The sequence below is a fragment of the Halichoerus grypus genome, chromosome 6 (assembly GCF_964656455.1).
Source record: "Halichoerus grypus chromosome 6, mHalGry1.hap1.1, whole genome shotgun sequence".
Taxonomy (NCBI): Eukaryota; Metazoa; Chordata; class Mammalia; order Carnivora; family Phocidae; genus Halichoerus; species Halichoerus grypus.
Genome location: NC_135717.1, coordinates 17390773 through 17415817, shown reverse-complemented (window position 1 = coordinate 17415817; position 25045 = coordinate 17390773). Strand labels below are relative to the sequence as shown.

The 25045-nt window shown below is 55.2% G+C and overlaps 3 protein-coding genes across 8 annotated transcripts; 1 reads left to right on the top strand and 2 right to left on the bottom strand.

Moving 5' to 3' along the window:
• Positions 1-1822: 1822 nt before the first annotated feature.
• Positions 1823-14098, bottom strand: CLN3 (CLN3 lysosomal/endosomal transmembrane protein, battenin). Of its 2 annotated transcripts, XM_036091240.2 has the most exons (17): positions 13507-14098; positions 12613-12810; positions 12302-12424; positions 12064-12142; positions 10792-10888; positions 9399-9470; positions 8972-9051; positions 8745-8830; positions 8154-8226; positions 7927-8070; positions 6866-6978; positions 5258-5304; positions 5089-5157; positions 4933-4988; positions 4697-4790; positions 2294-2434; positions 1823-2192 (listed from the first exon to the last, which is right to left on the bottom strand). In XM_036091240.2, exons 3-17 carry the CDS (start codon positions 12345-12347, stop codon positions 2073-2075), a joined length of 1317 nt encoding a protein of 438 aa, XP_035947133.1. In that variant the 5' UTR covers positions 12348-12424; positions 12613-12810; positions 13507-14098; the 3' UTR covers positions 1823-2072. The 2 variants fall into 2 exon arrangements, with proteins under 2 accessions (XP_035947133.1, XP_077930768.1); XM_078074642.1 differs by lacking the exons at positions 12302-12424; positions 12613-12810; positions 13507-14098 and having other exon boundaries at positions 10792-10940; positions 12064-12143.
• Positions 14099-14313: 215 nt separating this feature from the next.
• On the top strand, positions 14314-20043 carry APOBR (apolipoprotein B receptor). Of its 3 annotated transcripts, XM_078074641.1 has the most exons (5): positions 14314-14445; positions 14794-18735; positions 18821-19086; positions 19181-19281; positions 19396-19462. In XM_078074641.1, the coding sequence occupies exons 1-4, from the start codon at positions 14389-14391 to the stop codon at positions 19257-19259; spliced, it is 4344 nt and encodes a 1447-aa protein (XP_077930767.1). In that variant the 5' UTR covers positions 14314-14388; the 3' UTR covers positions 19260-19281; positions 19396-19462. The 3 variants fall into 3 exon arrangements, with proteins under 3 accessions (XP_077930767.1, XP_035947130.2, XP_077930766.1); XM_036091237.2 differs by lacking the exon at positions 19181-19281 and having other exon boundaries at positions 19396-20043; XM_078074640.1 differs by having other exon boundaries at positions 19181-19524.
• Positions 19921-24441, bottom strand: IL27 (interleukin 27). Of its 3 annotated transcripts, none has more exons than XM_036091241.2 (5): positions 24266-24441; positions 21928-22100; positions 21745-21843; positions 21164-21322; positions 19921-20462 (listed from the first exon to the last, which is right to left on the bottom strand). In XM_036091241.2, the coding sequence occupies exons 1-5, from the start codon at positions 24285-24287 to the stop codon at positions 20211-20213; spliced, it is 705 nt and encodes a 234-aa protein (XP_035947134.1). In that variant the 5' UTR covers positions 24288-24441; the 3' UTR covers positions 19921-20210. The 3 variants fall into 3 exon arrangements, with proteins under 3 accessions (XP_035947134.1, XP_035947135.1, XP_077930769.1); XM_036091242.2 differs by having other exon boundaries at positions 21952-22100; XM_078074643.1 differs by lacking the exon at positions 21745-21843.
• Positions 24442-25045: the final 604 nt, after the last annotated feature.

The following is a 25045-nucleotide window of genomic DNA, read 5'->3' as shown; positions in this document are numbered from 1 at the left end:
CAGGATTCCAGCCATAGCATGGACAAAGCTAACATCTACTGATTGCTGACCATGCCTTCCCAAGAGCTCATGTAGTTTCCACAACCACCTTATGATGTGTTGGTACTACGGTTACCCCCATTTGACCGACCAGTAAACTGAGGTGCAGAAAGGTGAAGATAATTGCCTGAGATCATGAATTCATGAATGGCAGAGCTGGGACCTGAAGGCCAGGTTTCTCTGCCTGCAAAGCCCATGCTATTAACCACCATGTCAGCATTTCCCTGAGCGTGGGCCACAAACATCAGTGGTAGTGATGGGATAGTCTCAGAGCGTACATGGATGTTCACTTTGAGCTCCAAAGGGTATGTACTGATCTTCCCCAACTTATGACAGGGTTATGTCCTGATAAACCCATCGTAAGTTGAAACTATCTTAAGTCGAAAATGCATGTAGTACACCTAACCTACTGAACATCATTGCTTAGCCTAGCTTCCCTTAAATGTGCTCAGAACACTTACATCTGCCTGCAGTTGGGCAAAGTCAGCAAACACAGTCTATTTTACAATACAGTGTGGAGTATCTCATGTAATTGATTCAATATTGTACTGGTTGTAGGGCTGCAGAAGGGTTGTGTGTCCGTTGTTGACCCTGGTGGTCGTGGGGCTGCCTGGGAGCTGTGGTCGGCTGCCACTACCCAGCATCACAAGTGAGGACAGCACATATCGCCAGCCCAGGAAAAGATCAAAATTCAAAATTTGAAGTACAGCTTCTACTGAATGGCTATCGCTTTCACACCACTGTAATGTTGAAAAATCGTAAGTCAAAATCGTAAGTCAGGAACTGTCTGCATTTATTTTTATGGGTTGTAGAAAGAAGAATACGTAACTAGCGTTTCAAACCCATGATTTCAATAGTAGCATTAAGTGTCCTTTAAAAGATTTATATTAAAAGTCATTTAATGAAAATATTAAGTGAATAAAAGTACTTTCATGCACAGACATGGCAAACATGGGAGTATGGGAAACACTGCTAAACCAGCATTAGTTACTTTAAGAATCTATAATGACTTGTGCATTTTACTGTATAAAAATTGTACCAAAAAAAAAGGACTGTACAAAAATACCAGATTCTGGTTAATGCACATGCTGAAGTGTTTAGAGGGAAGTGTACTAGGGGCACCTGGCTGGCTCAGTTGGTGGAGCATGATTCTTTTGATTGCGGGGTTGTAGGTTTGAGCCCAATGTTGGATGTACTTAAAAATAAAATCTTGGGGCACCTGGGTGGCTTAGTCGTTAAGCGTCTGCCTTCAGCTCTGGTCAGGATCCCGGGGTCCTGGGATTGAGGCCCATATCAGGCTTCCTGCTCAGTGGGGAGTTTGCTTCTCCCTCTCTGCTCCCTCTGCTTGTGCTCTCTCTCTCTGTCAAATAAATAAACAAAATCTTTTAAAAAATAAAATAAAATCTTTTAAAAAAAGAGGGAAGCGTATTAAAGTCAGCCTCCTACTTTGAAATACGCAAATCAGAGAGACTCATTTGGATGGAGTGTTACATATGTGGTATGTCCACAGAACCCAGGTGGTGCATACATGAGCACTCATTGTAGGAATTCTTTGAACCCCTCTGTACGTTTGCAAACTTAAGTGTTGGGGTAAAATATATGTAGATTGCGTCATACAGTGAATGAATGAATGAATGAATGAGTAAAGCCTTAAAGACTAGGTAGAAATCTGCTGAAATACTTTCTTTAAACTCCCCTGCTTATATTCCAAAGTGGGTTTGTATTGCTCATATAACAAGAGAACATTTTTTTCAAGCAGAAAAATGGCACAGGAGTCCATTGATAAAATTGATAAAATAAGGCATTTATTCTGAGGACGTAACACCATGAAGAAACTCCCCAAGGCCAGCCTGGGAGTGGGCGAAAGCTGCTGGCTCGCTCGAAGGGGAACAGGACCTCAGCACTTCTCTGCACCCCGCCGCTCAGGGAAGCCTGGGCCAGAGCTCGCTCGGGCTGCGGGCCTGCGGTCTGACTTGCCCGCCCGCCAGTGCAGGCCCGGATTAGTGTGTCCCATGTCCCAAGAAGCCAGAACGTCAAGACAGGTGACAAAGGAAGTCGTGTAGAGGCAGGGCCAGGAGCCCTGACAGGGAGATTCCCAGAGTGTCGGAGATACAGGCAGCTGCCATGGCAAATTCCCGGTGCTCATCACTTGTCTGCAGAGGGCAGGAAGCAGGGGTGAGGCTTCAGTCCTAGCCGCCCCGGCCCAGGCCTTCCCCAGAGAGGCCCCCCGTGCCCTCGCCCAGCCGGCGCTGACCTTCAGGGCGATGTTGTGGAAGGTGTTCACGTAGGCAGCACCTCCGAGGAGCCCCTCATACAGAATGATCAGGAAGACGAGGTAGATGCTGGGAAGGAAGCTCAACCACACGTCCACCAGCAGGAAGGCCAGGTTGAGGCACTGGGGATGCAGGTGGACGGGAAGGCTGAGCCTGGGACCAGAGGCTGTGATCCCATCCAGTGGCCCCTGGTTCTGGGAGATGCTGGGGAGAGGGCTGACAGACCCGGATCAAATCCCAGCACCCAGCTGGCCTACCGGACCCTGGGATCCGGGGTAGGCCTTCTCCCTATCCTGTCCCAGCACCCTAGACGTTGTAGGTCTCTCTCCCAACCTCGCCTTGGCTCATGTCGCTCCTGGAACGCTATTCCCCTTCCCTCACTTGGGATCTCCTGGTCACCACTGTTTGCAGCTCAGCTTGGATCAGGACCCCTCCCCTGGGCTCTCATGCCTCCTCCCAAGGGCTCCCTGAAGAGAGAGGCCCACCCCTCTCCTGCCATTTTACCAGACTGAGACTATGGGTGTTGATGAACAGTTCTCAACTGGGTGTGATTTTTGCCACCCAGGGGACACCTGGCAATGTCTACAGATGTTCTTGGCCGTAGCAAGTGGGGAGGGAGTGGGTAGAGGCCATGGATGCTGCTCAATTCTGCGGTGCACGGGACAGCCCCACAACAAAGAATGATCCAACCCCAAATGTCAACAGTGCAGAGGTGGAGAAACTCTGGCTAAGGCATTCTCATGTCTTTAAGGAAGACTCTCTGACCCCACCCATGGGAGTAGGTCCCTCCTCTGTGCCCCAGTCCTTCAGAGGACCCCAGTGTCCCAGACCTGAGCGCACAGGGTTGCCTCCCCAGTGTGGAGGCCGCCATGGCGGTTCACACGCTTGATGTACATACAGATCACCTGGGCATCTCGTGCCCCACATAGGCCTTGCCCTCGAACGTTCTAATTCATTAAGTGTGAGGTGAGCTCAGAGATCTGCACTTAAGAAAACACATCCCAGTGACGCTAACGTGACTGGCGACACCCTGCCAAGGCTTCTGTCTGTAGCATGAGGCCAGACACTTTCTGTAACGGAATTCTTTCTGTAACGATTATAAGCTGCTAATTCTACGGAGCAGCCTTGGTTAAAATCACAGCAAAAATCCTAAGCTCCCCATTTCAGTGGCATCTAACAAAGAACCCCGAGTTCAGAATTGTTGACACAACAATTTGGGGCTTTTGGGGTATAAGGCCCTGGGCTGGCAGCACTGCTCAGATAAAGAAGGGAGAAAGCTGGAGGACATTCACAGGGCGCTGTCATAACATTCAGGTGCAACCTACACTTGGCCTGTATTTTATCCTAGAATTGCAATCAGTTTATTAAAAAGGACTTTCCTGGGGCACCTGGGTGGCTCAGTCGGTTAAGCATCTGCCTTCAGCTCAGGTCATGATCCCAGGGTCCTGGGATCGAGCCCCATATCGGGCTCCTTGCTCAGCGGGGAGCCTGCTTCTCCCTCTCCCTCTGCCTGCCACTCCCCCTGCTTGTGCTGTCAATAAATAAAATATTAAAAAAAAAAAAAAAAAAGACTTTCCTTGACTAATGAAAGGTTTATTTTATTTATTTTTTTTAAAGCAGGGAGCCTGACGAGGGGCTCGATCCCAGGACCCTGGGATCATGACCTGAGCCGAAGGCAGACGCTTAACGACTGAGCCACCCAGGCACCTCTGGAAGGTTTATTTTGATAGTTACCTTCAGGGGCTATAGACTCGTGACCTTGAAACAATGAAGGCTGGTTATGTGAAGCTACTTTGGTTAGACCGTGGGCAAGAATGGTGCGTTTGTTCACTTAACGCTGGAATACTTCTGCCACGGCAAGTTACATTTGCTCACCAGCCTTGCAGTAAATAACCTGTTGGCTACAACATCGCTGATTTTATCGTAATGAACCATCCAGAATAAAAGAACAGTACTTTTTTTTTTTAACCCATGGAAACATTATTTGAAAGCCTGTGTCTCTGCACAAGGCTTGTGGAAATAATCATTAAGTAAGTGCTTCTCGTGGATTAAAACACTTCTTCTCATCTCTATTTGGTACAATGACCCTGAGAAGTAGATATTGGCCACGCCTGATTCATAGATGAGGCAATCTTGGCTCAGGCTGGTTCAGGGACCTGCCCTAAGTCACACAGCTACAGAGGACAGAAGCTGGGATTTGCACCCAGGTTTGCCAGGCCCCCGAGGCCACACATTTTACACAGAGCCAGAGGCCTGCTGGCCTCCTGTTCCCTGGGCTCAGAACCTGACGGCGAGCAACAAACACTTCCTGCCGATGGAAGGAAGCCTGGGGTCTGGGGAGCTGGGAGCCAAGGTGGGAACAGAGGGAGGGCCGGGCTCGGTACCTGCAGCAGGGCCAGGACCCACGTGAAACGGATGCGACAGCAGTGGAGAGAAGAGCGGGAAACAAAGACGCCAGCCTGGTAGAGCATCTGGTACCTTCGATGCGGGCAGGAAGGGTGGAGGAAGCCCCTGTGGGTGGCTACTCAGCAGGGTGGCCCCGGCCGCCCCCAGGCCCTAGCATCAAGGGGCCCTCCCAGCCCCCTGCCCGTCCTGCTACCCAGCCTCTCACCCTTCTTACCAGCGATACTGCTGAGCGTGACTCAGGGACGTGTTCCGGAAGAACAGGAGCTCAAACTGCAGCCAAGGGCAGACAGGGCAGATGGTCGGAGACCTTCGGGGCCCCTGCCTCGACCACTACTTCCTCCCCCCTGCCCACCCAGCAGCCCTCACTCACAAGCCCCTGATTGATGAAATACTCCGCAAAGTAAACCAGGACCAAGGGGACGATGTACCGCAGCAGGCCCTGGAAGAGTCCGAAGATGTTAAGTGGAAGGCTGGCAGGTGGGCACTGGCCACGGCGGGGGGGAGGGGGGGGGCGGGGGTCCCACAGCCACCGTCCATACCTTGAACACAGTCCACCTTTCCTGAAGGGAGAGGCTTGAGCTGGAGTCTGCACGGGAGCAGGGAGGGAAGGGCAGGTGAGGTTGGCACACCCACTCAGCAGAGGGGTGCTGGTGGGCAAGGGCCAACCATATTCACACTCTTAGTGTGAATGCACTTAAATGCCACGGGATTGTACAACTAAAAATGGTTAAGGGGCGCCTGGGTGGCTCAGTCGGGTGAGCGTCCAACTCTTGATTTCAGCTCATGTCATGATCTCGGGGTTGTGAGATCGAGCCCTGCGTCGGGCTCTGTGCTTAAGATTTTCTCTCTCCGGGCGCCTGGGTGGCTCAGTTGTTAAGTGTCTGCCTTTGGCTCAGGTCATGGTCCTGGAGTCCTGGGATCGGGCCCCGCATCGGGCTCCCTGCTCGGCAGGAAGCCTGCTTCTCCCTCTCCCACTCCCCCCAGCTTGTGTTCCCTCTCTCGCTGTCTCTCTCTCTGTCAAATAAATGAAGTCTTTAAAAAAAAAAAAAAAAGGGGCGCCTGGGTGGCTCAGTTGGTTAAGCGACTGCCTTCGGCTCAGGTCATGATCCTGGAGTCCCGGGATCGAGTCCCGCATCGGGCTCCCTGCTGAACAGGGAGCCTGCTTCTCCCTCTGACCCTGCCCCCTCTCATGCTCTCTCTATCTCATTCTCTCTCTCAAATAAATAAATAAAATCTTTAAAAAATAAAAAAATAAAATTAAAAAAAAAAAAGATTTTCTCTCTCCCTCTGCCTCTTAAAAAAAATGGTTAAATTGGTAAACTTCATGTTAGATATATATTACCTCAATTAAAAATAAAAAGGAATTAACTGGTGGGATCTCTCCATGGCTCTTGTGCAGTTTGATAGCTACACATCTCCAACCGAGCCACACTGGCCCCTTCCTTCTGCTTCTTGAACATCCAAGCTCCTTCCCATCGCAGGCTCTTAGCACTTGCTGTCCACTCGGCCTACAACCTGACTCCCTGTCACTCAAAGTTCAGCCCAATGACCCCTCCTCAAAAAGGCCTTCACAAACCACCTCCTCTAGGTGGGACCCTTCTCTATTTCCCTCAGTTCCTAGCAGCAATCCCCGCTTTATGTCCGGCCAGCACTTACCAAGGCTCGAAAATAACATGTTTCCGATTCAGCTGCTTGTTTATGAATCTGCCCCCTTTCCTCATCTCGGCCACCCGGTACCCACAGTGATCATCAGCACATGGTAAATACTCACTGAGCATTTTTTTCTTTTTTTTAAGATTTATTTATTTGAGAGAGAAAGCGAGAGAACGTGAATGGGGGGAGGGGCCGAGGGAGAGGGAGACAGAGAATCTCAAGCAGACTCCACACTTACCGTGGAGCCCACTGTGGGGCTCGATCCCACGACCCTGAGATGGTGACCTGAGATGCAATCAAGAGCCGGACGCTTAACTGACTGAGCCACCCAGGCGCTCCAGTGTGTAGTTCTTAAATAGATGAATGCCGCTGGTTCTTACCATAACCAGCACTGCCATCCACCTCCCCTCCGGACTGTGTCCACCATAGAGAGGAAAGGCTAACACCCGTCCAGAGAGAGAGTGATGGCTCCGAGGGACTCCTGGGTCTCCTACCTGGCTTCGACTCTGGGGCCCCACTGCCAATCAGGGGCTGTCGTGCTGATGTCTCTGCCTCTTCCTCCCCTCCAGGGTCCTGGGGCTCAGGAGATGTGAGCAAAAAGAAATAGCTAGGAACAGGTGGGATGAAGATGAGACCGAAGCGCCTCTGTCGGGCTGGAGAGGCCGCTCCCTCCCAGGGCAGCCCGCCCTCATTTCCACACTCCTCCCAGGCCCCCCGATCCTGTGCCGGAGAGCTCTAACTGAGGAAAGGTGCTTCCTTCCTTAGAGTTGAAATTTGTCTCCTTGTTGTTTCTACCCATGGGCCCTTGTTTGGATTTCTGGCTCACACCAAGCAAGTCAGCTCTGTTTTCTTATCATTGTTATTCTTTTTTTAAAAAAGATTTTATTTATTTCTTTGACAGAGAGAGACACAGTGAGAGAGGGAACACAAGCAGGGGGAGTGGGAGAGGGAAAAGCAGGCTCCCTGCAGAGCAGCGAGCCCGATGCAGGGCTGGATCCCAGGACCCTGGGATCATGACCTGAGCCGAAGGCAGACGCTTAACGACTGAGCCACCCAGGCGCCCCTTGTCATTGTTATTCTAATGATTATTACGTGTTCATCCTGTGCTGGGCCAGAACTTTCAGTCTCTTCTATAGAGACCAGGTCTATACTCAGCCATGTCTACACTCCTCCTATATAAATTGTTTGCTTATTATTTTCCTTTAAATCGATTCACTTTCTCTACATGGCCTTGCCCTAAGCAATAATCTGTGAAATCACAGGTTTGATTGGCTAGTTCACATTTTTTTCCAATACCCTCAAAATTAATCAAAGAAAGTCCACCCCCGTCCCCTTCTATCACCTCGGGATCCACACTGTACCAGATGCTTCACACACATCATTTCAAGGTGTCCCACGGTACGCGGCCAACAGGTAGCAGCTCCAAAACTCAAACCAGGCCTCTCTGAGTCCAGAACCCACATCCCCTCTTAACAAGGCTGCTGGGACCTGAAGATCGGGAGCATGATCTAGTTCTCTCCTCGAATCCCTCATCCTCCCAGCCCCGGCAGCCTACCTGGCCAGCAGCAGGGCGGGGATACCCAGCATGGACAGCAGGGTGTGCTGCGGGGAGAGGCCAGCCTGGGTGAGCCCCAGATAGGACAATGCTCCCAACAGCCCTGCTCCCCCGGTTCCTGAGGACCACCAGGAGATCACAGCCCTGAGAAGAACACAAGAAACGAGGAAGGACCAAAGCCAGCACCAGGGGGGTCCTCTCCCCCTCTCCCGGCTCTGCCTGCTTACCTGGGGTAGAAGGCAGTGAGCGAGAGGAAGGTGACCTCCCCCAGACCTGACGAGATGCTAGCCAAGACCACACCTGGGGGGAGAACAAGCATGGCAGTGGCCACACCTGGCCTCCCGGATCGCCCCGATCCCCTGAGGTGTCCGGCCATAGCCTCCTCTGCATCAGCTCAGAGTAGCGAAAAACAGATCCCCTGGACGGGGGCGCTTAAGATCTGAAGGAGAACCAACCCGCTCCCCTGCATGCCCTCTCAAAGGGAACGGGACCTCCATCTACCCGGTTATCAACTCCGGAGCAAGAACTCATCCTTGACGCCTCAGCTGCCCCCGTCACGGCGTCTTGGTGACTCTGCTCATCTCGAGCTCCATATACTCCATCCATTTCCTCCTATCCCTGCCCCCCACCCCCGACCCCAACCACCACCCATCCTCCAAAATGACCTCATCTCCCATCTCCTACTTGTGACAGTCCCAACAGGCTTCTGAGGCTTACAAAAACAATCCCTTTCCTCTCAGAAGTTGGGGGAGACTACCCCACAATGCTCTGTTTCCGTTCCTCTGGGTTCCCCGCCTGACACAAAACCTCACACTCACCACATAGGCTGGTCCCCACTGAATGAGAAAAGGCCACCAGGATGAAGCTCCCAGCAGCACAAACCCCACTGACGAGAACCCGAGGGCTGAGGGCGAGAGGTTGGGAGGGAAGAGGAAGGTCGGCCTCCGCCCACAACTCCCCAACCCTCCCACCACTTCTGTAGCCCTCCCGGCCTCCCCGCTCTTCAGGCCCCACCTGACCTTCCTCCCGCCACCCCCACTCAGACCTGTACGGTAGCAGATGCAGACCAAGAGGAGCCAGCAATTTGATGACGAGGGTGGGGAGGATATCTGCCAGGAGCACGGCCTGGAACAGAACAGAGTGAGACCCCCGACGGTCCCAGGGACAAGCCTCCCAACCGAGTGACCGGGGGAAGACAGACACCAGCCAGGTCGACCTGCTGCAGACACAGGCTCTGAAGTCAGACAGATCGGGGCTCAAATCCCAGCTCTGCTGCTCCTGAGCTTTGTGTCCAGAGCTTCAGGTCCCTCATCTGGAAGATGGGGGGTGGTTACAGCGCGCAGCTCATAGGACTGACACGAGCCAATGCAGGGAAAGGCTCGGGAAATGGTCTTAATTATTATAATCACGGTGGTCGCAGCTGGGTGCTGAGGGACGGGGCAGGGGTCGGGGGGGACCAGATGGGTACTCACAGCCGTGGAGACAGAGTTGCAGTCAAATCGAGATGAGCTATTGTGGGGGGTGGGCGGTGGGTCTGGGTCCACCTGATGACAGAGGAAAGTCTTTCACCCAGGGAGGCAAGAGGAGACACAACCTGGCTCCAGCCCCAGCTCAGCCCTAACTTGAGGGATGGCCTTGGGTCAACACTGGCCTCTTGGGTCCTGAGTTTCTCTACGTGCATAACGGGGAGGTGAGATTACTGTAGAAAGCTCAAACTAAGGACCCAAAGGCCAAAGATGGCCCCGTAAATGGGCTCTACTTGGGTAACACATTCAGGAGCTTTCATTTTCAAAAATTTGGGCTTTTAAATTTTTACTTTCTGTCTAGAACAATGTACCGGTAGGAGAGTGGGCTGTAATGCTCCCAAAGTGCCTTGTTTTCTCTGATATAAATATTTTATAAGGACCTCTTCCAGCGGATGCTTGGGTGTGGTTACCACTTCGATTTTAGGGATTGGGTGTATATGCAGTAGAGCTATGGTCTGGAAATGGGTCTCTCTCCCCCGAGAATGGGAAAGGGGTTTCAGTTAGAGATCTGTGAGGGTGGGGTTAAACCAAACCCCCGATGTGACCCTTTCCTCTTCGCCCTACTCCTCTTAGGCCCCTAGGAGGACATCCAGTTTTTTAAAGCCCTGTGGCTCCAAGCCTGGTCTCATCTGTTTCCCTGCCAGGCTCATGTGTGGACCACCCGAGCAACCCCTGACCTGAGGATTCCAAGTAACTGTTTTATGTAGACACGTGAACATGTAAATGCCAACATTTTAAATAATTTGATCAAGTCTTTGTAGCTACTCAGCCAAGAAAAAAAAAATGGGTTTCCAGAAAAGCTGACCTTGGACCAAACTCCCTGCTGGATTTGCAAGGTGGCAGCTGCGCTCCTTTGGCATGTACTCCCCCCGCCCCCCGCCCTGCCCCCAGCTCATCACAGACAAGAGGGTCTCAACTGGAGGTGATTATACCCCCCAGGGAACATTGGGCAATGTCTGGAGACATTCTTGTCTCAACTATAGAACAGGGGGTATGTTGCTGGTAGAGGACAGGGGTGCTGCTAAGCACCGTACAATGCACAGGAAAGCCCCACAACAAAGAATTCTCCAGCCTAAAATGAACAGCGCTGGGGCTAAGAAACGCTGTCATAGGCCACGGCCCCACCCGGCCAACATCTGAGTTTGTATACGTGGCACCAATTGATTCTTAAAAACCCCTCCTGCTCTGTGGTCTGGGAGACTGGGAACTTTAGTCCCCTTGGCCCACCCCTTGGCCACCCCATACCATGAGTTTTTCAAAGGGGTCCCTGCTCTAGGGTGAGTCCCTCATCTTCCCATAAGGACTAAAGATGGTGGTGGCGGTAGAGAGGGTCACTTACATGGCTCTGGTTCCCAGATGCCCTCTGGTGGCTAAGGATGTCATGGGCAGCACTGAGCATCACCACGTAAGAGAAGTTGTTGCAAAGGCCCAGGAGCCTGGAGTGAACAGGATAGACTTCTTTTCCCCTTCCGTTTTATTGAGATACAACTGATGTATAAGAACAGATCTTAACCTCCTTCCAGGCTTACAATCTAGTCACAGTCCCAGCACCAAATCTCCCCTTCCTATGGCCTTCAATCAGCTCCCTTGTTCTTCTCTCTCACCAGACCCCATCTCCATTTCAGTGTTAGGGCTAGAAATACAGGCTTTGGGACGACAGACTTGGGTTCACATCTCGTCTCCCCCAGGAAGAGAAGAAAGTCATCCTTGACGACTCTCTCCTCCAAGCTCCCACCATGGTTCAGTTCCTGGGGCATTTCTCATCCACTGATCCACTGTCTCTGATGCGCTGTGGAACAGTAGAAAGCTCCTGGGGCTTGAAGCCCAAAGGATTGTGTTCAGGTTCCAAGCCTGCCGCTTCCTACTTGAGTGGCCTTGGGCTACTCATGTGTAAATGGGGACACAGGTTTTCCTTCTCACTTCCTCACAGGGTCTGTGGGGATTAAAAGAAGATCCTACCAAAGCCCTTTATGACCCATGAAGGATCTTTTTTTGCTTACTCTCATTTCCCAGAGCTGCACTCAGTGATGGGAAAGGAACTGGGCCCAGCGCCAGAGATTTCATGTGCTCTTTTCACAAGCCTACGAAGTGGTCCCACCATTCTTCCCATTTTGCTGCAGTCAACCAGAGAGGTTCAGAGAGGCGACAGGACTCTTTCAGAGTCACATGGGAAGTCACTTCCAACCCAGTGTGCCACCTAAGCCCTCGATGTTCAGATCAGCGCTAGAAGGATTTCCCAAGGCTCAATATTGGAACGATTTGAGGAGGTAGATGGATGGCCTTTCAAAAAAGTGGGGATGCGTTTATTAAAACGTGCATTAGGAAAAACATTGGCTTCCCATCTAGAGTAATGATTTAAAGTTTTCTTCTAAAAAAACCACATATTTACAAATTTGGTAGTAGGATCTTGCCCAAACGTGAAGGTGGGAAGTAAATGAGTGAAGTCTTGGAGGTTTACACGCTGCCTCAGGGCAAACCAACTGGTTCAGTAAATATTTGTGAATGCAGCTCCCTTTTCGCAGGTCAACTCTTTCTTCCCTTTTTCCTCCTGTTGCTTCCCAACTCTTCCCATCCCATTTTTTACTTCTGCTGAACTCTTCGGGCCACTCACCAGAAACCCATCATGTTCCTCCAAAGGGCGCCCCGACGGTCCAGCAGAGGGGGCAGAGGTTCCGGGGTGGTCTCCTCCCCTGAGAGGGCGAGAAGAGAGCATGACCCCCCACCCCACTCGCAGGTGCACGAGGGCCCCACGGGTGTCCTCCCGGGGCCGAGCCAGAGCCCGAGCCCCGAATCAGGTGGGTCGCGGGGCAGGGGCTGTCACTCTCAGGAGGGTGGGCGGGAATACGCACCCTCGGAATCCAAAAGGCGCCGCCGCGAGCCCGCACAGCCTCCCATGGCATCAAGTTCAGGTCCCGCGAAGGGTTCGAAGTCAGCGAGAGTCCAGAATTGGCTCCGACCGGGCGGGTGAGGGTCTGCGACAGATGAGAAGGATCAACGCCCCACTGCAGGTCCCAGCTCCGGCTTCTCCGCTGCACTCGCGCCGGGCGACCCACCACGTTACCCCGGGGCTCCACCTCGCGCCCTCGCACCCCCCCACCACGCCCCACCCGTGGGACTCTGCCCCAGCCCCCTTTAAAGCAGGGGGCTCCGCGGTCTGTACCTTTAAGAGCAGCTGCAAGTTCGGCCCCGAGGTACCGCAGGTTGGCGGGTCACGTGACAGCACCCGCGGTGCCCTCATCACGTGCTTGGAGGTCACCACAACTTCCGGGTCCTCTCTCTGTCTTGGCTTCAGGCTTTCCCAGCCTCGGGGCGGGGGACAGAGAGAGGCCGGAAGAACCCTGGAACCGCTGGTTTAAAACTGGAGCGGGCAGGATCAGCAAGAAGAGCCGTGACGTTAAACTAGCGGCGCTCAAGGTGTTGGCCCTGTCGTGCCAGCACTAGTCATGGCAGTGAGCGGCTTCAGCTCCTTTCGCGGCCCTCAATTGCCAGAAATAAATATGGCCACCCGGCTACTCTAGTCCCCGTTTCTGGCTGGGAACAAAGACAGCCAGCTTCAGGGCATTCTTATTCCTCTCTGTTGCCCTTAGATTGCTTTGAGAACTGAAAATCAAGATAACTCTCACTTAAGAGGATTTCTGTCTATTGGCAATATCCAAAGCATTAAAGAGATCACTTTCCCCTAATTATCCCAGAACCAAAGAATAGCACAGAAATAGTCCAACCCCTGGTTTTACAGATGAGAAAACAAAAAAAGGAAAGTTGCTGGTGATGATACAAGGTTAGCCCTAAAGCTGACCTTAGAGACCCTTTTAACAATAGGGAATAGAGCACCAGAGGCAGGTGTGCTTGGCTTAGCAGGCTGCGGCAGAATTCCTGCCTGCCTCAAGAATGCTTAGACCAGACGATTCTAAGGTCCAAGATTCTCATTCTGTGATCTCATCTAGTTCCTCTAATTGGAAATTTGGAAAGTGTCAATCAGGGAGGGGATTGCGGAAAAAGGTGTAGATCAAAGTCATTTCACATAGTCCAAAATAAGAAGTGATTATTCTCTTACCTTCCTCTAGGTGGTAAAGCAGCATCCTGAATTTTCTTCAGTGAGTCCTTCCCCTGCTAATCTCTTCTATGGGCTTCCACCAGCTGGTGCCCACCTCTACCAGCTCTTTCTCACCACCAAGTCCTCAGATTGCTCTTTGAAATGTGCCCCCTTTGGTCTGCTTCCCAGGTTACTCAACCAGTGAAAAATGGTGTCCTACTACCCATGTGGGACAAACTGAGCAATATGTCATACATGGCCTGTGCCTTCAAGGAACTCACAGGAGGGTGGGAGGTAGACACAAATAACCACAATACAAAGCTTAGCCAAGTTTTGTTTCGCAAGAATGACTACGGATGAGGGAATGGGCACTGGAGCCACCAATCCAGCCCCTTCTTCCCTTTGAGGAAGCATTAATGACCCTGAAATGAGAAGCCAAAGCTCTTACCAGCCCCTCTTCACTCCTACTCTTTGTCCCTAGGCAAAACAGGAACCACAAACCCCAGCTTCCTCTCACGGAGTGGCTGCGGCTTAGGGGGAGCCGGAAATGGCTGAGGTGTGAATACAAGACCTGAGTCACTTGAGCTGCAGTTGCCACACACCCCCTCCCCCCGTCCCCAATTCTGAGGTCTCCTGCTCCCACGTTTTTCTTTATGGCCTCCCCCCTTGCCCTTCAGCTCCAAATATGCACCTGAGTCCCCTGTGTGATGCACACCCATTTCCCAGCCAGGGCTGGAAGCTGCTCTGTGCATTGTGGAGGGTGGGCAGGGCCTGAACAGGGGATGCGTCAGGGAGACACAGGGGAAGAGGAAGTGTCTTGGGCCCCCGGGGAAGACTGGCTTGTCTCGGTGGGTGGGGACGGTCATTGTCAGCTTTCTGGACACACAGACAGAGACAGACAGGATGGATTTCCTCCGGCTACATCTCCCTGGGCTGCATCAGGCCTTGCGGGGAGCACTGGTGAGAGGGGCAAAGAGATGTCAGAGAGTTTCACCCTGCTCCCTGGGGCCTCACCTTCCCTCCTCCCTTTGAGACTCTCCTCAGACTTGACATCCCTTTCCCAGGATCAGGTAGCCTCCTAGCCTGATCGTTTCTGGATTTCAATCCCCATACCTCCATAGACACATCAATCTACCCCTAATCTAGCCCTTTCTTCTTCCTTCTGCAAATCCAGTTCTCTTTCCCCTCCCAGATCCCAGAACCCCTCTTCTGTGGCCCGAGTTCCTCTGGGCCAGGGTCCCAAGAAGGAGGGCTGGGGGAGAGGGCCTCCCCTTAATGCCTTTGTCCCCTCCCCCCCTTCTCTTCTAGGATTCCCTCAGCTCCTTTGTCTCCTACCTTACGGGAGCTGAGGTCCCCACTGCAGAGAGGAAGGAGGCGAGGGCAGCTGAGGAGCTGGGGGAGGTGGCTGCAGGAAGGCCAGGGAAGCCTGAAGAGAAGAAAGCCCAGGAGGCCTTGGAGGGCCTTGGAGGCAGCCAAAATCAGGAGGCTGGAGGGCTGAGAGGGCCCGGGGAGGCTGGAAGACACCAGGAGGGAAGTTCAGCAACAGAACAGACCTGGGGTTGGGAAGAAGGCAGTTCCCATGGGTCTCAGGCAGACAGGCAGGACACTGGGGTCTGGGAGGCAGCCGAGGCTGCCAGGTGCCAGGAGCCAAGGGCCCACTTAGAGGCCAGAAAGGAGTCCAAGGCAGGGTCTGAGGCTGGTCGAGACAACAGCAGTCAAGCCCGGGAGAGTCAAGGGCCCAATGAGCAGGAAGTGAACAGAGAGGAGACACCGAGAACCTGGGAACAGGAGGAGGAGGCGGAAGAGGTCAGGGAAAGAAAACCAGACGTGGCCAGGAAGGCGGAGTCAGAGTGGACCTGGCACTGGGAGCCTAAGGGGGAGGTAGGTGCTGATGGGCAAAAGGTAGCAGGGGACAGCAGGGGGTCATTAGAGCAAACGGTCAAGGAGGCAGTTGCAGAGGAGATCCAGGGGTCTGGAGCCAAAGAGGCCGGGAAGGAAGAAGAGGTGATGGGGGTCCTAAGGGATAGCCAAAGCACAAGGGCACAGGAAGCACGGGAGTCAGGGACAGAATCTGAGGATGGGACAACCTCAGGCAGGGAGGAGGATGGGACAGCCTCAGGCAGGGAGGAGGACGGGACAGCCTCAGGCAGGGAGGAGGACGGGACAACCTCAGGCAGGGAGGAGGACGGGACAGCCTCAGGCAGGGAGGAGGACGGGACAGCCTCAGGCAGGGAGGAGGACAGCAAAACCTCAGACAGGGAGGAGGACAGCAAAGCCTCAGACAGGGAGGAAGCCAGGACAGTCTCAGGCAAGGAGGAGGCTGGGACATCCTCAGGCAGGGAGGAGGACGGGATAGCCTCAGGCAGGGAGGAGGACGGGACAACCTCAAGCAGAGTGGAGGATGGCACAGCCTCAGACAGGGAGGAAGCCAGGACAGTTTCAGGCAAGGAGGAGGCTGGGACATCCTCAGGCAGGGAGGAGGACAGGACGACCTCAAACAGAGTGGAGGACAGCACAGCCTCAGAGAGTGGGGAGGACGGCACAGCCTCAGGCAGGGAGGAGGACGGGACAACCTCAGGCAGGGAGGAGGACGGGACAGCCTCAGGCAGGGAGGAGGACGGGACAACCTCAGGCAAGGAGGAGGACAGCACAGCCTCAGGCAGGGAGGAGGACGGGACAGCCTCAGACAGGGAGGAGGACAGCAAAGCCTCAGACAGGGAGGAAGCCAGGACAGTTTCAGGCAAGGAGGAGGCTGGGACAGCCTCAGGCAGGGAGGAGGACGGGACAACCTCAGGCAGGGAGGAGGACGGGACAACCTCAGGCAAGGAGGAGGACAGCACAGCCTCAGGCAGGGAGGAGGATGGGACAACCTCAGGCAGGGAGGAGGATGGGACAGCCTCAGGCAGGGAGGAGGACGGGACAGCCTCAGACAGGGAGGAAGCCAGGACAGTCTCAGGCAAGGAGGAGGCTGGGACATCCTCAGGCAGGGAGGAGGACGGGACGACCTCAAGCAGAGTGGAGGACGGCACAGCCTCAGAGAGTGGGGAGGACGGCACAGCCTCAGGCAGGGAGGAGGACGGGACAACCTCAGGCAGAGTGGAGGACTGCACAGCCTCAGACAGTGGGGAGGATGGCACAGTCTCAGACAGGGAGGAAGCCAGGACAGTCTCAGGCAAGGAGGAAGCCAAGACAGCCACAGGCAGGGAGGAGGACGGGACAACGTCAGGCAAGGAGGAGGACAGCACAGCCTCAGAAAGGGAGGAGGACAGCATAGCCCCAGTCAGGGAAGAGGAGGAGGAGGATAGAACAGCCTCAGGCAGGGAGGAGGCTGGAATAACTTTGGTCAGTGTAGAGGGCAGGACAACCTCAGTTGGGAAGGAGGGTGACCTCTCAGGAGCCAGGAAGAGAGAATATGGGGAAGTCTCAGGAGAAAGGATCTCAGAGGGCACTGGGAGGGCCTGGGCATTCGAGGGGGCCTCCAGGGGAGACCAGGAGGAGGAAATGGATGAGAATAGGGAGGCTGAGATGAGCTGTTCCCCCAAAGAAACCCAGGCCCTGGGAACTAAGGGCACAGAAGAAGCAACTAAGGACCAGACAGCAGCGGGGGAGGCTGCAGAAGGCCATGGGTCAGAGGGGGAGGTAGGGGAGGGCTTTGAGATCCAAGCAGATCAGGAAGGGAAAGAGGCTGAGGGGAGGCAAGCCTCAGCGATCAGGACTGTTCCAGCCAGTCCGGAGGAGGTGGTGGAGGCAGAGAAGACCAAAGAGGAGGAAGAGGGTTGCTGGGCCTCAGAGGCTGAATTGCCCAAGGACGACGTGGCAAATGAGGCTGAAGGGGATGCTGACCTGGAAGCAACCCTAGAGACCAGCAGTCCTGAGAAGGAGTTTGGCGGGGAGAGGAGTGAGGGGGAGGCTCAGACAGGCGGAGAAGCACAGGGGGTAGAGTGGGGTGGCCTTGAGCACGAAATCACTGAAGGCCAAGAACCTGAGCTGATGGCAGGCCCCCAGACCCTGACAGAGCAGCCTGAGGTAGGACAGGGGGGTGAGGAAGAGCTCTGGGGCGTTTCAGCTCTGAGCAAAGAGGAGATGGAAGGGAGCCTGGAGGAATACCCCAGGAAAGTGGGAGATGTAAAGCCTGATGCCCCTGGGGCAGAAGTCTGGGAGAACCAGAGAAGGGATGTGGAGGGAGGGGATACCCAGGAAGAAAAAGCAGATACTGAAGAGGGGGAGGAGGAGGCTGCAGGAGGCCAGGCCCCGAAGGAGGCCCAGGGAGGCCGAGAGTCTGCGCTCCCAGATGTCCCGGAGGCAGGCGGGGAGTGGAAGAAAGCCCAGGACGCAGGGTACGGGGCAGAGGAGGGAGACACCCCTGGAGCAGAGAGCCAGGAGCTGGGTGGAAGGCATGGGGCAGACGCAGGGACAGGTCAGTCGCTGGGAGAGTCAGATGCCAGAGAAACCGAGGATGCGGAGGTGGAGGCCACAGTGCCCTGGGGGGCAGACACAACATCCAGCGGAGACTGGAGGCTGGAGGAGGCCGCTCGGAGCCTCCAGGACAGCGAGGACCCAGGGGTCAGTTCTTTGGCTGCTGAGATAGTGAGGGATAAGGTAGCTCTGGTTGGAAGGGCTGCTGGAGCTGGAGGAGGGCTCGAAAGAGAGGCTGGGGAAGCTGAGGACTCCAAAGGGAAGCAGGAGGCTGGGGGAGGCGTGGAGCTGGTAGAGGCTACATGGGGAGAAAACCGAAGTGGGCCGGAGTTTGGCCTGGCGGGCTCCGCAGACGAGGAGGTGGCTGGCAGAGGGGGCCAAGCCGAGGCTTTGGAGGCCAGAGAGGGCGAACCCGGGGGAGAGTGGGTGGAGGTCAGGGAGCCTGCGGCGGCAGAAGGAAGCTGTGGGATGGGTGGCTTTATCTCGGGCTCCCAGGTGGCGAAGGCAGAGGGCACCGTGGCCACAGTGGAGGCCGAGGGGCTCCCAGGAGGGCAGACGCTGTTGGAAGAGGAGGCTGTGGGATGGCAAATGAAAGAGCAGGGGCGGGGCAGGGAGGGGCAATGTGGGGACCACCACCCCGAGGGAGAGGCAAGAAGGCCCCTTGATGTGGAGGATGTTGCGGTGACTGAAGACCGGAGAGCACAGGCCGAGGAGATTGTTCCCGAAGGCCCGGAGGACCAGTCAACACACCGGGAGCCTGCAGAGGCCGAGCGTGGGCCCCACGGGGAAACGGCAGCAAGTGCCGGCCAGGGTGCGGGCACCAGCTGGAGTGAGGTGAGAGCCCCAGCTGGGGTCCGGGGCTGGACAGAGCAGAATCTCGAATCCGGCCCCGTGGTACTCTGTGCCCTCTGCCCTGCAGGCCCTGCTCCCTGGGTCTCTCCTGGACGTCTCTGTGCCCCGGAGCCGTGTGCTCCTGTCTCGCAACTCCTCCCTGCGCCGCTCCCGGCCCTCTTCCCGACGGCCCGGCGCCCCTGAGCAGCAGGAGGAGCCTCCCCGCCCCCCACCCGAGGAAGAGATGTCAGCTCGCGAGCAGAGACTTCTCCAGCCAGAGGAGCCCCCAGAGCCCAGCCCCCCAGAGCCTGAGGGGACCCCACTGCCAGCCAGGAGAAGGCCGCTGGGACGTGGGTAAGCACAGGGTGAGGTGGCTGGGCTGGGCTGGCCTGGGGAGGAGGCTGTGGCCGCCTGGAGACCAGCTCCCCTGACCTGTGTCCGTCCGCAGGTTTGGCCTTGCACACACCGGCATGATGCAGGAGCTGCAAGCCCGGCTGGGCCAGCCAAAGCCGCAGGGAGGGCCCTGAGCCCCCGGGAGCCCGGCCCCAAGTGAGGCTCAGAGGGATCCTCCGAACCCTGCGCGGCCTATCTCCCTCTGCCACTTTGGACATACCCTTCCTACCCCCTGGGCCTCAGTTTCTCAGTGTGTCATTCTCGGAACAGACAGAACCAGACGCCTGTGAGGACCATGAACTTGAGGAGCGTGACTCGGCGATGTGGCCGACAGACTCCCTGCCCACTGGGACCGCCTCTCACGGCCTGTCCTGACCACCTCTCTCATCTGTCTCGGCCGCCTGGAGGACCAAGGGGACGAGACAGTTCTCCCCGCAGCCTTCCCTCCTGGACTGCTCCCAGTCCCCCACCCGGGGCCTTCCGGAAAGCTGTGGAACAGCACACAAACCTCGGGGGTGGGAGCTAGCCCAGACGAAAGGGGTCAGCAGGGCCTACAAGCCCCATTTGCAGTGGGAGGTGGGTGGGAAACAGATCGTCAGCGGCCCTGAGCTTTCAAAAACTCACAACTCTGCTGGTTACTATGGCAACCACCAGCCCAGCAAGCCAGAATGGAGGAAGGTACCCAGGAGCCCCCAGAATTTAGGAGCAGAAAGGGGCCCAGGGTGGCCAGAGGCTACAGACTCTTGTCCCTTGGGGGTCAGGTACCCCTTCTCTGAAAAGAAGCTGAGGCCGAGGGAGGGTGAGAGTGCTTTATTGGGCACCCCGCACGGTGGCCTAGCCCGAGGACAGCTAGCAGGCTCTGAAACAATAAATAAACCATCATTTCCCTAAACAATAAATAAATATCCAAGAAATAAATATCTGCCAGGGACCGGAGGGGCCTTAAGTTATTGGGTAGGGGTCGGGGTGGGAGCCCGGTGGAGTCCTGCCTGGTTTAAGGCAAATGAGCTGGGGGCTGTCTCGTTGCCCAGACCCCAGTCCTCAGGTCCTGAAAGGTGAAGGGATGGGACTAAGAAGTCATCCCATCAGGGCTGGGAGCTGAATGTTGAGCACCCCAAGGGTGGGGCTGGGTTTCCGGCTTGGGAGAGCAAGAGCAAGTCCCTCATGGCCCGAGCCAAGACAAGCTCCAAGGAATGCAGCAACTGGTAGGTGTAGAGGAGCTGGGGCCAGGACAGTTGTGCTGACATCTGTGAGGGGCCACCTGGAGCCCGTTCGAGCAGCCCCTTCCTCTCCTCATTCTCCTCCTCCTCGGGGAGTTTGAGTCCCGCGGCCAGCACCTGCGAGGAGACGCCCATGGGTCAGACAATAGCCAACCTGAGACCCGGAGCACATCCTGGTTCTTTTATGTTCCCAGCGGTACAGAATGACATCAGAGACCACAAGGTCATGATTTCCCTGGATAGCCCCTACTTTAGATCTTCCATTATGTCATCACCTCACGCGTCCCGCCTGATTTTTTGGTTCAAGAAAATGGAAGTCACAGAGCAAGATGCTGCTCACGGAGGTGGCACACTCATCCAGGATTGCCCTGGGCATTTGGGACCCCAGAAGTTCCTCTCTTAAGGGTCATTTTAGGATCTGAAATGGACAGAAAGGTGGTATAGCTAGTTTTCATGCTGCTTGCATTTTCTGTTTTCCTTTTGTTAAGAGGAAAATGCCAGTTTCCCTTGGAAATGTTCAGGAGGGCCTGGTGATGTGAGAGGCTGAGGGAGAAGGGAACCAGCTTTGTTGCAGGGTCTGTTGATGCCAACAGCTGTTCCGGGTGCTTCAGAGCTGTTCAGACCAAGACCCCAAGAGAAGGCAGAGATTCAGGGGACAGAGCCAGTCCCCCCACCTCCCTCCGACACACAGAGGGTCTAGAACATCTCCCTCCAAACTTACCCAACCTGTGGGCAGGGGGTGTTTGTAAAAGGGAGCCAATGAGCTTCCATTTTTTGTGTTGGTCTCTGGGAATTGAGGAGGTGGGTGGACACTCTACCTGGAAGCGGAGATGCCGCTGCAAATCCCGGAGATCCAGCCTCATGGTCCACAGCTGCATCTTCTCTGAGCTGGTCCAGCCCCTCTGGCTTCCCAGGCCTCCCAAGAGGGCATGGAAGGGGCGAAGCATCATGGAGAGGAAGCAGAGTCGTTCTGGGTCCTGTGGGAGGGAGGGAATGGGTCAGGCAAGGCTCACAGGCTAAGGATCAAACCCAACCCCATGTTCACCATCCTATCACTCTCTGTCCACAGCCCCACTCTATCCCCTTCTTCACCATCCCCTTTCCTGTCCATCGCCTTGCTTGTGGTTTTATCCTGTCTCCAGCCTCCTTCCAACCCTAGTCCCACTCCTAATCCCAACCCCATCCCTCCTCCATAGGTGCAGCCTCATTCTCACACCACTCCTTTATTCCAGCTGAGTTTTTATATCTGATGACATACAGATCCGATTCCTCATCCAGATCCGATTCCTCCACTCTTCCCCAAATCCATTTTCCATTCAATCCCCGACTTCATCTCCATCCACCCAGGGCCAGCCTTACTGCTAGCTCTCCTGCCCCACCCCTCTGGCCCCCAACTCACAGAGAGGCTGTGCCAGGCCTGGAAGGTCAGGGAGACATTGGGGAGCTGATGTCCCAGGGGCAGGAGGTCCAGGCTCACTCCTGGCAGTTGAGATTCAGCCTATGGGGGCAAGGTCTGTTAGTGGGGACCAGAGGGAGTGGGGATTTGCCCATCCCCAAAACCAGTTGCATTAGGGTGACTCACAAAGCGGTGGGCCTGGGTCCGAACCTCGGAGAATAGCTTCCTGGCGAGCTGCAGGCTGACCTTGAACTCCCTCCGCAACTCCTGCAGGCTCAGGGGGGACCTCCCTGGCGGTCTCGGGAATCCCCAGACACCAGCTCGAGCCAGGAGCAAGGAGAGCAGCAAAAGGCCGAGCCCTGGAGAGGGGTGCGGAGTTGGTGGGCCAGATGAGGGGAAGGCTTGAGAAGAACTCCCGTGCCTTTTCTAGCCTGCACTGTAGGCAAGCCCCGTGTGCCATCTCGCTGACCCCGCACAACCACTAATAAGATGGAAGTTTTTGAGGACACCATATGGGATCTCTATATGAATGAAAAGAAGATACCCCTTCTCCAAGACAGACACAACCTTGCTCAGAGTACCCACCTTTGCAAGCAAATCTCAGGCTGGATCTTGACCCCCACCAACTCCCTTGGCCAAGTGTCTTTTTCAGTGAACAAACCACTCAACCGTATGTGGTAGCCTGGGTTCTATTATCCTGTGCATTTTGCAGATGAGGAAAATGAGGCTCAGTGAAGTTGGCCAAATAGCTAGAGGGTGAGAGAACCAGGACTGGATTCCAGATCTGCCCAAAGGCAGAGCCTCTGTGCTTCCCCCAGCGAACTTAGAGGAGGCAGCCACCTCCCCCGGAGTGGGCACACTGTGTTCTGCTGAGGATTCCTTGGGCTTAGCCAGGCGGCTCTGATGGCCTGAACTAGAGCCCCAGAGGTGGGCAGGCGGTGCTAGAGGCTCTATCCCAGGGAGTCAGAAGGACAGGTTGGTCCAACCACCGCCAGGGAAGGTGGGTCACTCTGCAGTGTTGGAAGAACAGGGGGTGCCAGGAAGAGGAGAGCCCAGAATGGGAGGCAGAACCTCGGTTTCTCATTCAGGTTCTTCCCTTGAGCAAGTCATCTCTTATCTCTGTGCCTCAGGTTCCCATCTGTAAAATGGGGGAGTCAGACCAACTGATTTCTTTTCTTTCTTTCTTTCTTTTTTTTTTAAATTTATTCATTTGAGACAGAGAGATACAGAGAGAGCGAGAGCATAAGCAGGGGAGAGGCAGAGGGAGAGGGAGAAGCAGGCTCCCCGCCAAGCCAGGAGCCAGACATGGGGCTGGATCCCAGGACCCTGGGATCATGACCAGAGCCGAAGGCAGATGCTTAACAATCTGAGCCACCCAGGCGCCCCAGACCAACTGATTTCTGAAACTACTTCCTGCCCTATGTCTCCTGGACAGAAGAGAGAGAGGCCCTAGAGTGGGAGCTCTGGGAAGAGGGCAGTTTCCTGGTTTCTCCATCAGGGAGAGGAAATCTAGCAGTCACTGGAGTTACACAATTCTCGAAACACAAACCAAAACTAGGCTGTAAGTCTATAAGTCTGTTCCTGCTCTCCCTCCTCTCCGTGCCATTCTTGATCTCTAACCCCTGGCTCTGCTCCCAAAATTGTCCTGTAAATAAAGACTAAGGGGAGCTTCTGGGTACTTCCATTCACCAATGTACTTCCAGAGGTGGGGGGCAGTGCCTGCAGCCCCCAGCGTTCAGGATCCCCTGGCTTGGGGACCACTCTGGCATCCCAGAGACTTCAGACGGTGTGGGGTTCCTCTTAGCTCTACTTTGAGGGAAAGTGCATGCCCCCAGGCTCTGGTGGACATTGCCACCCAGAACTGAGCTGAGCCATTTCCTACTGACCCTCTGCTTCTTGTCTGAGCTCTTGACCCTTCCCGTGGCTTCTCCCTACCCTCTGTACCCAATCCTGGGTCATTGGCCCTGGCTCTGTCCCCATCCTCCAGCCCTTGGTCCTTACTCTGGCTCCCCTTCCTGTGGCTCTGGTTCCAACCTCTGACTCTTTGAGTCACCAACTGCAGATTGGACCTCCTTCCGAGCTACAGACCCTTGACCCAGTTAGGCTGTTGACTCCTTGGCCCCAGCCCCACACTCCAGCCAACTCCTCCTGCTGTTCTTCCTCTACCAGCCCCAGTTCTCAGCCAAACTGGTCCCTGCTCATTCACTCCAACCAAACTCTTCATTTATCTGCCTGGTCCTGGTCCTGGTCAAACTGGCTGCCCACCTCTCTCCCTTCAGGCCAGTCAAGCCTTCCCATCCTCTGCCCAGCCCTGGCCGAACCATGACCCCTCTGGCCCTGGCCCCCATTCATGCCAGGCTCATTCCCATTCTCCTGTTGACTGTATCCTGTATCCTTAGTCTTGGCCAAGTAGTTGCCCGCTCAGCCCCTGGCCCCCATCCACACCCGTCAAGCCCTCCCATCCCCTGCCCAGTCTCAGCCAAGCTTGCCACCCCTCCACCCCCAGCCCTGGCCTCAGACTCACGCCAGCCAAGGTCGCCTGCCATCTGGCCCAGAGCGGGGCCCAGCCTGTGTGGCCAGCCATCTCCCGGGCAGGGGTCTTATACTGGGGGCTGCGCCGGTTTCACTTTCCGTCCTGCTTGTACTTTCGGCTTTGCACTCAGTCTTCTCTCCTCACCACCCTTTGCTGAAATGGGGAAATGTCATTTCCCTTCCCAGAGGGGGCGGGAGGTGCAGTGGGGGGTGGCGGGAAGCTGGGGTTTCTGTCAATCCAAGCTCCGGAACCCCTGCTCAGCTTCCAGGACCAGCCCTCCCCTCACATCCCCGCTCCTGGGTGAGCCACTGCTCTAGGGACTGGTAGGTCCCAGAGACTCAAACCCTCCTACTCCTCTGCTCTGTCATTATCATCCTAGTGCCATCACCAGCTCAATGTACTATAGAGGATGGATGGCCAGGTAAGGGGATTGCCCATCAGAGAGGACTCGGGGTTTTGAGTCATCCTACTCTTTTCTGGTTTACCAGATGGCTGAGGGAGGGAGCTGAGTGGGGAGCTCCTTGTGGAGCTGGGATGGGACTTTGTGTGGAGCAGTGGCGTCCCTGTCTGGGCAGGGTCAGGGCTCAGCCTACAGCCAGGGTCAGGGCGGATGAGAACAGGTCCGTTCAGAGCCAAGAGCTCAGTCTTTGGCCAGAGTAAGATCTAAGATTAGAGCTCAGTCTATAACCAGGTTTAGGACTTGGTCTAGAGCTTTGTCTGGGGCCAACGTCCTGGCTCTGTCTGTGCTTGGGGTTAGAGCTATCAGTGACC

Excerpts from the sequence above, each read along its gene's own strand:
- IL27 (XM_036091241.2), bottom strand. The coding sequence starts at position 24,287 with ATGGCAGGCGACCTTGGCTGGC. Across the intron at positions 21,323-21,744 it reads AGGCCTGGCACAGCCTCTCT|GACCCAGAACGACTCTGCTT; the intron begins GTGAGTTGGGGG and ends TCCCTCCCACAG. Across the intron at positions 20,463-21,163 it reads AGCGGCATCTCCGCTTCCAG|GTGCTGGCCGCGGGACTCAA; the intron begins GTAGAGTGTCCA and ends GTCTCCTCGCAG.
- CLN3 (XM_036091240.2), bottom strand. The coding sequence starts at position 12,347 with ATGGGAGGCTGTGCGGGCTCGCGGCGGCGCCTTTTGGATTCCGAGG. Across the intron at positions 8,071-8,153 it reads CTCACTGCCTTCTACCCCAG|GGCTGTGATCTCCTGGTGGT; the intron begins GTAAGCAGGCAG and ends TGTTCTTCTCAG. Across the intron at positions 4,989-5,088 it reads ATTTCATCAATCAGGGGCTT|TTTGAGCTCCTGTTCTTCCG; the intron begins GTGAGTGAGGGC and ends CCTTGGCTGCAG.
- APOBR (XM_036091237.2), top strand. The coding sequence starts at position 14,389 with ATGGATTTCCTCCGGCTACATCTCCCTGGGCTGCATCAGGCCTTGCGG. Across the intron at positions 18,736-18,820 it reads CGGGCACCAGCTGGAGTGAG|GCCCTGCTCCCTGGGTCTCT; the intron begins GTGAGAGCCCCA and ends TCTGCCCTGCAG. Across the intron at positions 19,087-19,395 it reads AGAAGGCCGCTGGGACGTGG|ACAGAACCAGACGCCTGTGA; the intron begins GTAAGCACAGGG and ends TTCTCGGAACAG.